Genomic DNA, 16,753 nt, shown 5'->3' with positions numbered 1-16,753 from the left:
GAACCTAGCAACGTCTGTTTGTTAAAATTCCTCTCTGTGTCCCATTATCTTTGCCTGGCCCAGCAAACATTTGTTTACCAAACATTTGCTTTTCCATCCCTGCTAAATTGCCTTCCCTCCCCACTCCCCCCTTGAAGCCCCAAACCCCTACCCCAACATCCTCTTTGATCTTGAGCTGAAGATGGTATTTAAGATGAGGGTCAGGCATTTTAGTGAGTTATTCAGTTTTCCTGGGTCTCTCCCAGGTATATATGCTACTAAACTTTTGTGTGATTTTCTCTTGTTAATCTGTCTCATGTCAATTTAATTCTTAGACCAGCCAGAAAAAAGTAGAAGGATGGAGAAAAATTTCTTTCTCCCCAACAAAGTGAAAGAGATCTGCTAGCATCAGGATAAGAGAACGAATGTTTAATGTCTGTCTTTTAGGAATAGATATTTCTGTGTTTAGGTTAGAATTATCTACTTCGGGGCAAGAAGTTTGTTCCTTTGTGAGACCTATAGCTTCAGGAGACAAAGTTTTCTAGCACTACAGGTAGACTAGGAGTACAGAGCTGAAGCTCTGGTGAACTCCTATCTTTAGTAGAAGGCTGTTCCTCACCACAAGAAACTGCCACCATCTGGAGAGTGAGAATGCAACGCAGGTGAAGATCTGGTTAGCAGAAGTGGAAGCTCAGGGGAGCTGCGTAAAAGGAAAGCTGTGTGTATTTTTCTTCTGAATATGTGCTTCACTCTTGAACCTGTGTCAAGCAGGCAAGCAGAAAGATAACCTTTTATCTGCTTACCTAAACTTGTTCTGAGTATATATAGTTCTTTCTTTTCTGTGGAAAAAAAGTGTAGTCACTGTTTAAGGGTCATTTCCTCCCTACCATTTGTGAAAGCCAACATGAATGGAGATGGGGAGGGGCCAGAGGAGGATTTATGCTTGAAGCTGATAAAAGATATTTTCACATATTGAGGTATGGGCAAGACATTCTGGATTATACATGAGTTAACTTGAATTTTATGCCAACTAAAACAGCCAGGTTGTGGTCTATCAAACATGTATTGCAATCTGCTTTAATTATTAGGAAAAGGGCACATTGACCAGAAATAATGTCCATGTTAAAGGTTAAATGCATTTTTTCCTGGGACGCCAAGGCAAGTACTCCTTCAATGATAAGACTCCCTTTCCAGGTGCCAAGGCCATATATTTTATTTATTTATTTTTTTGCAGTACGCAGGCCTCTCACTGTTGTGGCCTCTCCCATTGCGGAGCACGGGCTCCAGACGCTCAGGCTCAGCGGCCATGGCTCACAGGCCTAGCCGCTCTGCGGCACGTGGGATCTTCCCGGACCGGGGCACGAACCCATGTCCCCTGCATCGGCAGGCAGACTCTCAACCACTGTGCCACCAGGGAAGCCCTAGACTAGTTTTTATTTTAGGGTTTCTCTTTTTCCTGTTAAACCTTTGGAAAAAAGTTTACTCCTGTTCTGTTTCTTCTTCTGAAACAACAATTATGCATATGTTAGATCTCTTTTTGTCTTTCATGTCTATCATCTCTCAGGTACTGTTTTTCAATCACAGTACCTTTTTTTATGACCTTTTTATGTTGTTTTACATGCCTTTTCCATTCTAGCTACTATTACAATTATGACTGTATTTTTCATTGTGTTTAGTCCACTTTTTACTATGACTAAAGAGGCTTTCATTTCTATTTTATCTCCTTTTTTATCCAAAGCTCTGTCATTTTACTTATATCATTCTCTGTAAATGTTGTCTGTTGGCTTAAAAATCTCTTTTTTGAGCTCTCTTTCAGAGATCACGTTATAATTTCTTTAAGATTCAAAAGAATTATATTTATCTGAACTTTTCCACTATTTTCTTGATCTTTCTTTGATGGAGTTGGAGGGCTTAGGTTGCTTGCTTTTCTTTTCCATCTTTACTAATCTTTTTTTTTTTTTTCCTAGTTTTGGCCATACCACGCAGTGTGGAGGATCTTAATTCCCTGACCAGGGATCGAACCTATGCCCCCTGCAGTGGAAGCATGGAGTCTTAACCACTGGACTGTTAGGGAGATCCTGTCCATCTTTAAATGAGGCCAGTTACTTGTCAAAACATAAGGTGGGAGGAGCAGGCTGTTGTCTCACACAGCCTACCACAATGTTTGTTATGTCCCCTGCCTGAGATGCTCTTCCCTCAGTTTTTAGCATGATGGAGATCATTGTGGCTCCTACTAAAGTCTTTTTGTTTTTTCACAGTTTCCTGTATTGGGATATAGTAATTGTTACTTTGCTTTCCACTTTCACCCTCCTTCACCTCTAGCAGTGTTACTTAGTAGATTACTGGTTTATTATAAGAGGATATAACTCAGGAACAGCTCAATGGGAGAGAAGCATGGGACAAGGGATGGTGAAAGTGTAAGGAGCTTCCATGCCCTCTCCAGGTGTGCCACTCTCCCCACATTACCAAACGTTCACCAACTTTAGTTTTAATCTATCCTTTTTCTTAATAACAAAGGCCTGCAAAAACAGTTTTCTCTGTGTTCCACATGGTTTGGTGAAAATTGTTCTTCTTTTCACTGTTTTTTAAATTGTTCATTTTTCAATTTTATCTTTAATATAAGGGTGATCTAAGAGTGTGTTTCTTAATTTCCAAGTAAAGATTTTGCTGATCACCTTCTTTCTTCTTATCATTTCATATTTACTATTGTAGCCTTTTTTAAAAGTTAACACACTTCATGACCAACTATATGATGTCCATGAACAAAAGTTTTATGGACATATGAAAAACAAAAAATATTTTTTATTCTGAAACACATTTTCTCCCACATTTTTACCTCTCTGGAATTGAGGTGCAATTATGGCTGTCAACCCATAGAAATAGTGATGCAATTGTGTAAAACGTTCAGTTCACACATTCTGCTAAGATCAAGAAGTCAAGAAAACACCAGCATCAAAGTGTCTTAGAGTAAAGGAAAACCATCACATTCTCTCTTTGAGTGATATAAGGTTCTTTTTCTATGCCCTTCGTCTCTTTCTGTCTACTATATCTGATTCTGGCAGAGGTATATTGAAATCTCATTATAATTGTATTTTATCAAATTTAGTGAATTACTAATAATTTTGTTTATATATTTAGATAGCTGCTATGTAGTTTGATATCTACATATTTATGAGTGGGTTTTTTGTAAAATTTTCCTATTATATCAATATTTTATATTTGCCCATCTTTTTATATTCTATCTTTCTTTACTGATTTAATCATGTCCCTATAGACAAGTTTTGTTTTCTAGCCTAGAGCATCAGTCTTTTTGCTTTAATGGAAGGATAAGATAGTCCATTCACATTTTATATAATGCCTGTAACTTATTTTTGTTGTTACCTATTTTATTTCATTATTTCCTTTTTTAACTTTTTCTTTTCTTTCTTTTTTTTTTTTTTGTATAAATTCATCTCACTTGTTCTTTCAAAGATTAGTTGTGTGTTTTCATCCCTTTCATTGCTCACATGATGCTCTCAAGATCAGAAATATATGAATGTGTATCTTTCTCCATACAGCTGCATTAGCCCAAATTTCTTCTTACATAAACTAGATGAGATCTCTGGAACACTTTTTTTTCTTTCTTCTTCCTTCCTTTATTCTCTGTCCTTCTCTACTGATGAGGCTATCGGGAATAATGTTACTTCGTTCTTTTGCAGATTTCCTCAATCCTTAACGCCTCACAAAGTCATTATTTAAAACTTACATTCCAAAACGGTCTATATTTATTGAGAGTCAGGGAAGATTCAGCCTACCTCCTTAGTGCCTTCTTGACCTTTTGGGGATCTAAAGAGTCTAGAAAAATCACATGGAGCAAATATCAGTCTTCCTAAGCAAGTTCATTAGACCAGCGGTCCCCAACGTTTTTGGCACCAGGGACTGCTTTCGTGGAAGACAATTTTTCCACAGATGGAGGGGGGATGGTTTCAGGATGATTTAAGCACATTATATTTATTGTGCACTTTATTTCTGTTACTATTACACTGTAATATATAATGAAATAATTATACAACTCACCATAATGCTGACAGGAGGCAGAGCTCGGGCAGTAATGTGAGCAATGGGGAGTGGTTGTAAATACAGATGAAGCTTCACTAGCCCATCCGCCGCTCACCTCCTGCTGTGTGGACCCATAATGGTCAGTGGCCCAGGGGTTGGGGACCCCTGCATTAGATCACTGAACATCACACTTTTCCTTGGGTTTTATGGCTTTTGTTCCTTTGTCTCGAGGCACCAAATATCTTCTTCAATACCTTGCTCAAGACAGGGAATAAAGGTTTATAATATATCTAGCTAAAACCTCAAGCAATCACAAGTTCAGATAATAGTTAACTGTTTGGAGCTTACAGTAGCCATTGGCTCAGGCAAGGCAACTAGGTTGGAGTTGGGAAGGAAGAAGGAGAAAGCCCAGTGAAGGTCTCCAAATCCCCAGATTTTCCAGTGGTTTGTTTTGAGAGACTTCATATTATGGAACCATTCTTGATGCCCCAGAATAATCCGTGTTTGATCATGATTGAGCTTTCTTTTAATACAGTGTAGAATTAAATATGCTAATTTCATCTGTATTTATACCATTTTGTACTTATATTAATAATAATATTTTGTACTTAAATAATAATTTCATCTGTATTTATACCATTTTGTACTTATATTAATAATGTTTATTCTATTTTAATAATGTTTTGCATTTCTATTCATAAGTAAAAGTACAATTGCAGGGATTTTTTTCATGCAATCTTAATGATGTGTTGGTTATCTTTTGTTAACTCTATAAAATAAAATGATAAGCTTTCCAAATTTATATGATTTGGAATATTTTGAATAATAGAATGAATATCTTATAAAAACTCACTTAAAAAAAGATCCAGTCTTGAAACTGGGGCCATTTGAAATTACAGATCTTTAACAATGTTTCTGATTAATTTTTTGTCATTTTTGAGGCCTTCTGTCCTTTTGGGTCAATTTTAGTCATTTATACTTTACTGAAATGGTTTCCTAAAATTTCAAATTTGCATTTCCAAAGAGTTCATTTTTTAAGCTGATGTGTGTTGAGTGATAATACATGTCAGGCTCCATCTATGCAATGGACATATAATGAAACAGTGCAATGCCCCCATAAAGCTTATATTTTAGTGAGTCTGTGGCAGAAAGAAAGCAATCATGCCATTGTGTGATTGTGCAAGGGTGATATTTTTTCCATCACATACAGTTATATGACAGTTCTTTCCACAAATATTTAATTATGTAAAATATATTGTATAGTTTCATTAATGACAAATATCAAGTTTTCTCTAATTGTGTCACACAAGGTAAAATACTACATTTTTACAAACTTACACTTGGATAACAGGAGAAGATAATGTATCTTTAGTAAATTATTAATTTTTATAAACCTTGATGATTGGTTTATGTTCTTAATCTATAAGCAGTAGACGCCAGTGAAAGGGTCACAGTGGTGACATTATTACAAGGATCTGAGGAATGCATATGTTGGTGATGCATTATCTCCTAAATAATAAATAATTTCAAGTATTAACACTACTTTTGGGACTTCTGCACTCCCAGTGCAAGGGGCCAGAGTTCAATCCCTGGTCAGGGAACTAGATCCCACATGCATGCCACAACTAAGAGTTCATATGTCACAACTAAGAAGCCCACCTGCTGCAATTAAGGAGCCCACATTCTGCAACTAAGGAGCCAGTGGGCTGCAACTAAGATCCGGTGCAACCAAATAAATTAATAAGTAAAAATTAATTAATTAATTTAAATAACACTACTTTTTATAACCATATGTACCTGTTACGTTTATTAATAAAATTTACATTTATTTAAAAGAGAAAAAATTATTTGATCACCAGGTAAAGTGGTATCAAGACTTCAGAAGCCTCACAATCCTCTACCAAATTCCCATTAAAACAATGAAAAAAAAAAAAGGACAAGACCCTAAAAATTCTGTATTATCAGATGGGTGAGAATGAAGCATAGCTATAGATTGTCATACATAATGGCAAGTATATGATGACTCCCCCTTCAAAATGAGAAAATAAAGCTTGACTCAGATTTAAGGTAGAAATATACCCATATAAAATGGATGGGTATAAGTCTTTAAAATGTCTGTAAATGTATCATTAAAGTATTTTGCAATCCACAAAACTCTTATCTATGTCACATAGGTGTACATTTGTGATCTCACAAATCTTGAACTTAAGTATAATTTTTGGAATGGAAACAGAATCAACTAATTTTATGCTCTTTGGAGAAGAACTGTGTATAGAAAAGGAAGACAATCTGCCTGGCCAAGATTAGAAGAAAATCAAAGATCTTGGAAATATTCATCCAAACACAGTAAAGAGCTCCATGACACAGAGATTATTCCTCCACATTCTGTGACAAATTTATTACCACTGTGAACTTTATATCTAATTCCACTTCCTTATTATGAAAATTAGTAATGGACATTGTGTTTTAGGAAAGCTTAATGAAAATAAACCACATACGGTGACATTATTTTCAAATTTGCAGAATAAAAAAAAGATACTATAAACATCCAGGCAAATTAATTGTGTGATCCTCCAATAATCAAATTACGCCTCTGCAACTCTAAACACAGTAAAATAATAGCATAACATTAATAGAGCTTTCAAGAAAATATGTGATTCTAAAGTTCAAAACACTCGTGAAAGCAACTGGATACAGGACGGATGCGATAACCATTTACCTCCTCTTTCTTTTCAGTAGAATTCTCTATTTTTGCATCAGTTCAGAGCCACCTGCAATAGACAATGTATCTACCAAACTTGTGAATAAGTAGAAGTCAATTGCATATAAGGAGAACTAGCATGTGTTAATTCCAGAACGTGACCTTAAAAGGAAGAGGTGTGTACCTTTTCTGTCCTTTCTTAATTTCTTGTCTTCGCAATGCAGACATAATCTTTGGATTTTCACCAGCCATCTTGGATCATAAGTGGAAATTATGTTTGAGAATGACAGAGAAACAAGGCAAAATAAGCTGGGGTCTCTAATGATTTTGGTACCAGGTTTGAGTTCAACCTGGAAGTCAGTTCGCTGGAAGTCAGTTTATCTAAGAAATACATGAATTTCCATCACACTTAAGCCCTTGTTATTTTTGTTCTCTGTTACATGCAGCTGAACTAATACTGAGATTGCAATAAAATTTTATTCTTAGCTATAAAAGTGTTTAGCATGAACAAATTGCACTACCATTAAAACTACTAGTTGCATTCTATGATACAAAAGCTGAAGTCTTTCTTCTATCATCCTGGTTTTATCTCTCTCCCACCCTCTTTCTATTCTTCACAGTATTTGGTTACATAGTAACTAATCAACGATAGGTTCATTGAATGAAGGAATGAACAAAGGGTGTCTTGCACATAATGAGCTCAGAGAGACACATGCCTCCATTATGAATAAGGATTTGGATCATACAGTTGAAATTAAAAAAATAAAATTGTATACTGAAATTAATATTTTATTAAAAGGAGTGTTAACTTGCAAAAATAAATTCTTATATCCCTTTTTTCTCTCTCATGAGATATGTGAATCTTGAAAACAAAAAATGAAATTAGAGAAATGACATCAAAGCATTGACTCTTTTATTCACAATACAGAACTCCTGGAATCAATAAACTATCATGGCCACAGGAAATCAGGTTCTTGCCCACTAGGAAAAATCTAGAATTACAAGCAAACGTAATGCCCACAATCCAACGTAGCAAATGAGTCAAGTGAACAACAACAATGGTGGGACCAACTTGCCTTGGGACAGATAATACTCCATGCTACAGACAACTTTATGAGGTAGAAATTGTTGTGCCCATTGTACAGGTGAGAAAACTCAGGCATGGAATGTTTAAGTAACTTGACAAAGTACTAGAAGCAGTCTTCAAACATAGACTGTAGTTCTAGAAAGTACTCAGATGAAAAAGCCAATCTCAAAATGTTACATGCTGAATGACTCCATTATATAACATTCTTGAAATGAGAAAGTTGTAGAATGGAAAGTAAATTAGTGGTTGTCATGGGTCAGGGATTAGGGGGCAGGGAGGGGTAGCAGGAGGGAGATGGGTGTGGTTGTAAAAGGGCAACAGGAGGGATCATTGTAGTGATGAAACTTGTATCTAGACTGTGGTGTTAAAGATGTGAACCTACACATATGATAAAGTTGCACAGAACTAAATAAATATGCAAACAAATGAGTACAAGTAAAACTGAAGAATCTGAATAAGATGTATTAGATTGTATGTTAATATCCTAGTTGTGATATTGTACAATAGTTCTGCAATATGTGACCATTGGAGGAAAATGGGTAAAGGGAACAGGGGATCTCTCTGGGTTATTTCTTCAAAAAACTTGTCAATCTATAATGATCTCAAAATAAAAACCTTAATTTAAAAAAATAGAGTAACATATCAAATTTAGTATTTATCTAAAAGGACATTGGGTATGCTGTAAAGTAGTATGCAGAATTTGTTATTGTTTCAATTTATCTAATAACTTTTATAAATTGTATTTTAAGGTGTTATACATGCTGTGAACTTCAACTAAAAAGTAAAAAAATAGTAAAAGTAAATGCATTTTAACTTTCCATAAAAAGAGTGTTCAGAAAATTAGAGAGAGAAACTCCTTCTTGCTGTTAGATCAAGGGAGGCTATCTTTTTTTAAAAAATTTCAAATCACAAGTGTAACATATGTTAAAAAATGTAATGTTATAGGAAACAGCCAATGGAAATCAACATTTAGACAGGAATTCACTGTGGGTGAAATTTTTTAAAATAAAAAACTATGATAAAAACACCAAAATAAGTATTTTGGGAATTTAATGAAGTATAAACATGCATTAATAACTAAACTAAAATAGGGCAGGTATGAAGCACAGATTGTTAGATATAAAACAACTAGAAAACTTGGAAATGAATAATGAAATCATTTCAAATTGCAATCTCAATTAATTGTATTACCTCTATAGTTGACACAGTTTAAGAGAGAATCAGTGGATTGGAAGACCATACTTCATAGCAAAGAAGAAGAAACAGATTAATATAAAATAGTTCAGACTTGTGGAACATTGGATTAGCCACATTTCAGTGCAGAAAACAGAAATTCCCTTGTTTCTTTAAAAAAAAAAAAAAGAAAGCTGGGAAGGCTAGAAGTCAGAGAACCATTTTTGGACTATTGACTTCAAAGCCACATCATTGAAGTCATGAGCTGGAGCTCAGGAAGCTACTGCTATACCACTATCTTTCACAACAGATTTTTATTCCCATGAAGTTTGTGACTAGATAAAGGAAAGTGGAAAATGGCCACCACAAACATTTACCTCTGTCTGCTCTTAGCTTTCTAGAAGTAGAAGCAGCAGGAATTTGGCCTATGCCTTCATTCTGACCTCCAAATACTGCTTTTACATGGTAGACGTCATTTGCCTCCAGACTCCCAGCTTCAGTGGAATCTGAGAAATACAGTTTTTAGTTTTCTGACCTGTTTTTAAAAATAACACTTTGAAAGAGTGTTAAGAGAGGAAATGTATATTTCTAATATAGATTTAGGATCAGTTTCTTAAAATCCCTGCTGGAATTATAGATTGATGTGTGAAAAACTGACATCTTATAATTGTGTCTTCTAATTCATGAAAATGATATATCATTTTTTCAGACCTATAATTTCTCTCAGCAAAGTGTAGAGTTCTTTCATATGTTTTGTAAAATGTATTTCTAAATATTTCATGTTTTGGTTGCTAATGGAAATGGGTTATTTTTAAATTTTCTTTTTCTAATTGTTCATTACTTGTACATAAAATTATAATTGTTTGTATATTAACATTGTATCCTGTGACCTTACTAAATTCATTTATTAGTTCTAGTATTTTCTATATACATAATCATATCATTGGCCAATAAAGACAACTTTACTTCTACCTTTCCAATTCATTGACTTTCATTTCTTTTTCTTGCTTTATGGCACTGGTTAAAACCTCCAGTAAAATATTGAATAGAAGTAGCAGTGTAGATATCCACTCTTTGTTCCTTTTCTTAGGTAGAAAGCATTGAGTCTTTCAATGTTTAGTACAATGAAAGTTGTAGGTTTGTTAAAGATGCCCTTAATTAGATTAAGAAATTTCCCTTTTCTTCTTAGCTTGCTGAGAGATTTTATCATAAATTGGTGTTGCACTTTATCAAACCTCTCTTCTGTATCTATTGAAATGATCATATGTTTTTTTCTTTATTTTATTAATATGGCGAATTACACTGGTTGATTTTTGGATGCCAAATCAACCTTTTACTCCTGGTATAAACTCGATTTGATCATGATGCACCATATTCTTTTATATATTGTCGGGTTTGTTTTGCTAAAATTTTGTTAAGGATATTTGTGTCTATTTTCATGAGGGATATTGTGCATAGTTCTCTTTTCTGATGTCTTTGGCCTCATAAAATGAGTTTGGGAGTATTCTCTCTTCCTTTATTTTCTGACAGAGTTTGTGTAGGATTGGTATAATTTCTTCCTTAAATGTTAGAATTTACCAGTGAAGCCATCTGGGCATAAGATTTCTTTTGGGAAAGATTTTAAATGAAAATCCAGTTTCCTGAATTAATATAGGACTATTCAAGTTTTGTATTCTTATTGGGTCAGACTTTATAATTTGTGTCTTTCAACTAATTTGTTCATTTCATCCAATTTTTTGTTGAATTTATTGGTATAAAGTTGAATTTATTGGTATTATTTTTCCTTTAAAGACCAGGCTCTGTAGTGAGTGATGTATTCTATTACATTATGATACTGGTAATTTTTGTCTCCTTTTACTCTTTATCAGTCAAAATGGAATTTTATCAGTTATATTGATTTTTTTAAAGACCTAACTTTTGATTTCATTGGTTTTTTCCTATTATTTTTCTTCTTTCTATCTCAAAGATTTTTGCACTTATCTTTATCATCTCCTTTTTTTTTTGGACTTGGTTTTCATGACCTTAACACTTTGGAAGTATACAGGCTAGCTATTTTGTAGAATGTCCCTCAAACTGTTTTTCTGATGCTTCCTTATAACTTGATCTAGAGTATATATTTTTAGCAGGAATACCACACCCAAATGACACTGAGCTCTTCTCAAGGTGTTCTATCAGTATCAACTTCATGTTATTTTTCCCATTATTGGTAATGTTACTTTTGATCAGTTGATTAACGTAGTGTCAGTAAGGTTCAATCTAGGCATTTACCCACAACCACTGTACTGAAAGAATTTTGGACAAGGCCTCCAATAGCCTCCATATTATAAACCTGAAAGTTGAATATTCATCTTTATCTTTCTTTCTTGGGTTCCCTGACACATGTTCTCCTATTGACGACTCCCAAGTATATCAAGCCTGGACACCTTCTCTGAGCTCCAGATTTGTATTTTTGACTATTTGTACAACATGTCCACTTTGATGTCTGAAAGGTATCTCAAACTTACCATGTCTAAAAACAAAAAACAAACTCCTGATCTTTCGTTTACAAAGTCTTCCCCTGCTCTGTAAGTGGCAACCTCTTCCTTCTTGTTGCTCAGGCTAAAAATCTTGGTGTCATCCTTGACTCCTTTCTTTTTAACTGCACACCTAATGCTTTAGCAAATCCTGCTAAACTTAACTTCAAAATATGCAACTTCAAAAGATGCATTCCCATCACTCATCTCTGGATCCTTACCTCTCCACCCCAGAAACCCTCAGGATGCTTGGCTTGGAGACTTTGAGATTGTGAGCAACATCTGTCTTCTTTGTTGTTTATTGGAATCTTCTCTCTTCCTGGTTCTGCTTCTACCTCCCTCCCCACAGATTAGTCTATGATGAAAGCTAGGATTTCAGAGAGAAAACAAAAAACAAGGAAGAGAGCTGTCTTTAAGCTTCTTTAAGTTTTCTGCTTCCATTTTGTCATGAGGTTCCCATGGCAAGGAAGACCAAAATTTGGCTAGCTGCTTGGAATTGGGAGAGGAAAAACTACAGGGAAAAAATTTTAACATTTTAGTAAATTAATTACCCTACCAGAGTAAAAGAACAATTACTCTTTTTAAAGAATATATAGGAGACTTGAGATGGAAGTAGTGACAAGGGGAAGCAAGGAAAACACCACCACCACCTCTCAACACTGAAGTATCTGAAGCCTGAAAATGAACCAGCCACCACTGGAATGGGCTGCAAAGGAAGAATCAACTTTAGGGAAGATGCTGTTTTTAATTTAGGCAAGGGGGTGGAGGGAACACTCAAGGTGGGCGAGTGGAAAATGAGGCATTTCCACTTTGGGCATTAACCAAAAAACAGTCTCAGGGTGTGATAAGACAAAAACTACTAATGTTCAAGTGTTCCAAGAAATTTGATAGTAATTGTGGGTTAACTATTATAAAATGCAAATTTCTGTGGTGAGCAAGTATAATTTCTTACAACAAATAATTATCAGTCTCGAGAGTAAAGGCAATACAATCTTGGCAATTAAAGTATAATATTTAGGGGACTTCCCTGGTGATTAAGACTCCATGCTCCCAGTGCAGGGGGCCTAGGTTCAATTCCTGGTCAGGGAACCAGATCCCGAATGCTGCAACTAAGATCCTGCATGCGACAACTAAAGATCCCATGCACGGCAATGAAGATCCCACGTGCTACAACTAAGACCCAGAACAGCCAAATAAATATATTTTTTAAAATAAAGTATAATATTATAGGAGAGCTTACCTTGGGAAAATATAAAACTATTCAACTTCATGATAACAGGATACAAATAATAAGTCCTACAAGAAAATCCCACTACCCCTAACATACCTGTTCCTATTATTATTTTCTTCAAGGTAACTGGTTGTTAGATATTTTTTCAGCTTTTACCTTTATCTAAGTAGTAAGATATAAAGGCTAACTCAATGTATTTTATTGTCAAAGTTCAATGTTTTCCAATATCTAAAATTCTTGCTACCATAAACTTGTGACCATTGATTCCAACTTTTAATTTAGTCACAGCAGAATAAACTATTTGGAATTTATAATTTTACTTTTACACTAAACACATGACATACCATAGTCCTCTCTCCAAGCCTTTCCTACTTTGAGGTTGCTGCACTATTTTCAGTCCCCAATCCTGCCATGTGAATCTCATTACTTGTCCTTTCTTAATTTTCATCCTGTCCTGAATGGCTCTCAGCCCACCACTCATCCACTTAGCAAAGACAACTTAGGCACTCCGTACAAGTGTAACACTTATAACTCTACATTCTTTCTCTCAATAGGTGTTATCGTTTTAGTCTTATAAGCAACGTGTGGGTAGATACTGTGTGGTAGTCATTTGGTAACTTCACCACCTAGCACTATAACCTGCACATAGTGGGCTCTCATGTGTTTTTTTTGTTGTTTTTTGGGGTTTTTTTTTTGCGGTACGCGGGCCTCTCACTGTTGTGGCCTCTCGTGTTGTGGAGCACAGGCTCCGGACGCACAGACTCAGTGGCCATGGCTCACGGGCCCAGCTGCTCCGTGGCATGTGGGATCTTGCGGGACCGGGGCACGAACCCGTGTCCCCTGCATCGGCAGGCGGACTCTCAACCACTGCGCCACCAGGGAAGCCCATCATGTATTTTTATGAGTAACTGAATCAGTGTTATCCTTGCTACTACCCCAGGAAGCAGCAGATTGTCACAGAGTAAGCAGAGTAGGTCCTCCTATTTAACAAACGAACGAATTAATAGATGGATGTGAGCCTATTTGCAGAACTCTTAAGGAAGTTAAAAGAATTTCCTAGAATTAGAAGCCATTAGGAAATTACCATTAATCTTGTTAGTTGTGATGATAGTGGTTAGGTAGGAAAAAAAAGTCTTTATTGTTAGAAATACATATTTAAGTATTTATAGTGAAATGCCATGATGCTAATGGAATTTATTTTAAAATACTTTAACAACAAAGAAGATGAAGCAATATGACAAAATAATTATTGTTAAATTTAGTTATGTATATATTCTAGTCTATTCCAACACTTAACATGTAATTGACAAGATGACAAGAACATATTAAGAATCTGGAAATTGATGTGATTGCCAGTTAGGTAAATCAATAACAAGTGATACCTTAAAAGTAACTGAAAATGATTCACCCTAGGATAACCAAAGGGCGGCATTCTAAACTACTTATGAAAGGCAGGAAGGGACTCTCTTATTTATAAGTAAATTATTTACATTTAAGAAAATAAATGTCAAATACCACCTGAGACAAAAGTGTGATCAATTATTTCTTTTTAGGGAAAACAAATTTTTCTTTACGTATCTTCTTGAACTTTTTTGGTATACATGTAAAATATAAATAAATATAAATTAAGCTTAATATTACAAAAGAATAAGATTTACAATTTGAATATGAACATCTCACTTTAGAAATACAGAATCTTTTCTTATATTAATATTATAAATCTCTGGAGACCTTTAAAGACATTAAGTCAATAAAGACACCTTGCACCCTTTCACAGGGCTGTTTTTTTTATTTTACATTATCTTAAGAACAAAATTATAGCTGATCTATCTGACAAATAAGGAGCTAATTCACTATCTGTACTTGTATGACAAAGGAAGAATTATTCCTTCATTCTGTATTCCTCCTTTGTCACCAAATAACCCAAGAAACTCAACACTCTTGGGTCATTGGCATGTTTTTCCTTTAAAAAATTTTGCCAACTGATTCAGACTCATTTTAATGGAATAAGAAAAGATGAAAATGCCTTTTAGTCAGGAAGGATTATTTTAGGAATAAAAGGAAACATTTTTCATCAGTCTTTGGCAATTTTTCTTAGAAGAGAGTGGTTTATTTGGTTTCAATATCCAATTAATGTTTTTAATTTGTTGTGTCCTTTGTAAGTAAAAAATAACATTACACATTTGTTGAAAAAAAATTCACTTTTTTTCCTTTTCTTCTTGCTCACATTCTAAGTATCAACAAATCTCTCCACTTTCCCACACTTTTATGAAAGTAATCACTCTCAATCTTGTGAGTTCTTCTATTTTCAAGAGTCTTAAGAGTGCTGAGAATGTGATTCCAGGACAGATTCGTTTTTCCTTGCTTCGTGGACATTCTTATGCATCTTAAAGACAAGATAACATGCAAAACGAAGAACACTACCACATATACTGTGTTCGCTCCACCAGAAAGTTCTACAAAATTAGAAATATTCTGTGTACTCATGTGCACTTTCTTCTCAACTCTTCTTTGGCTCAGTTAGGCAATAGTTACTAGCATCATAAGCAAAACTGTCAATGTCATACATATATGTCCTGAAAGTTAAAAAAAAAGTTTAAATCAAAATAATTTTATTTACTGGTGATAAACATTATTTTTTTAGTTACTATGTGATAAACCATGAAAAAGAATTAGTTGGTTAATTTGGGGTGCAAAACAAATGCAAAATTCGTAAGTTATAGTATGGACAACCTCAGCCAGCATAGTTTAGAGTTCGGTAGTTATAGCAATACCAACTAAAACATGACACTTGAGTTTTTAGTTTCTTGAGATTAAGTGGCCAAGCTGGATTCAACTAAGATTCTTTCAGATTAAAAGTCAGTGAAAACTCCCTGGAACAGAAGAAAGTTTAATCAAAAGAAGACACCTAGAAGGTTTCACAGGTACATACATATTAAGTTAGTTTTGCGTGATAATTTTGCCTAACAACATAAAACAGATAAGATCTGTAAACTTGACTTAGAAAAGACACGTTAAAATAGATTTAATATTTCTTAAACACTGGAAACTTTAAAAGTCACCAAGCAAGACGGAGGAGCAAACACAATATGGGCCAATCATCTCATGATGCAAGTAGTCACAATGAAGGCATTCCTATTTGTAAGCCCTAATGTATCAACCTTTTGTTTTTTCCAGATATTTGTAGCATTGTGAGCATCTAATCATTTCAATAAACTGAATATAAAGCACAGGATGAGATGATGAGTATACTGCTGAAGAGTGAAAGACTGAAGACACGTCATATTAATGAAAGATTTACTGTGTTAGTCACTCGTTCAACAAAGAAAAACAATTCTGACAATAACAGAGGTTTAAGCCTCTATTGTCCTTTAATAGTCACAGATAGATATCAAGCTAATTGTGTTAATGGGCATTTTCCAAGATACAGAAGTTGATTTTATTGAACCATATACCTGTTGTAAATTAATAGAAGCTCTTACTTTCGTAGCATCACCAGTCACAAATCATGAAACATTAAATGCTTTGTTGTTCTCATGTGTGTAGTAAGAGCTGAATAGTAGAGAAGGAAAATACTGATTGAATTATAAAAGTTTAAGTTCACTCAAAAAGCAGTATCAGCATTTGCTTACAATCACATTCTTTTCATAAACTAAAATTTATCATATATATCCAACACTTCTAAAAGATGCAAATAAATCCTTTGATAGGCAAACACAAAGGATCACCAGGTGAAGGTACATTACACCATCACATGCATTAACTCTTTCTCCTGCCTCATTAAGATCAAATTTTAATTAAATCAGTATGAAATTCAGAGAATAACCAGGAATGTATAAAGTTAGCTCTTACCCTCAACATCTTATACTTCCAAAATAAGGCAAGTGGAGTGTTTTTAAGTGCACATTAAAAAAGGCAAATTCTTTCTTAGAGGTTTGCATGAATTTCCTCTGATTCAGAAATAGAAGAATTAGGTTTACTGCAAAATCCCAATAAAATATAAAACAGATATTCCTTCCTTCTACATTTCA

General features: G+C 34.5%; 1 protein-coding gene across 7 annotated transcripts in view; it reads right to left on the bottom strand.

The window, feature by feature from the left end:
• Positions 1–7,614: 7,614 nt before the first annotated feature.
• Positions 7,615–16,753, bottom strand: part of CD55 (CD55 molecule (Cromer blood group)) — a 32,773-nt gene continuing 23,634 nt past the window's right edge. For 3 of the 7 annotated variants that reach the window (XM_033410451.2, XM_049702901.1, XM_033410453.2), the window contains one exon: positions 7,615–15,298. In XM_033410451.2, the coding sequence (XP_033266342.2) occupies positions 15,223–15,298 (76 nt within the window). In that variant the 3' untranslated portion in view covers positions 7,615–15,222. Of the gene's footprint in view, positions 16,275–16,753 lie in introns of all 7 variants that reach the window. The other 4 variants (XR_004478434.2, XM_033410455.2, XM_033410452.2 and 1 more) reach the window with 2 other exon arrangements.

This window comes from Orcinus orca, chromosome 1 (genome assembly GCF_937001465.1).
Source record: "Orcinus orca chromosome 1, mOrcOrc1.1, whole genome shotgun sequence".
NCBI lineage: Eukaryota > Metazoa > Chordata > Mammalia > Artiodactyla > Delphinidae > Orcinus > Orcinus orca.
This window is presented reverse-complemented; position numbering and strand designations above follow the sequence as displayed.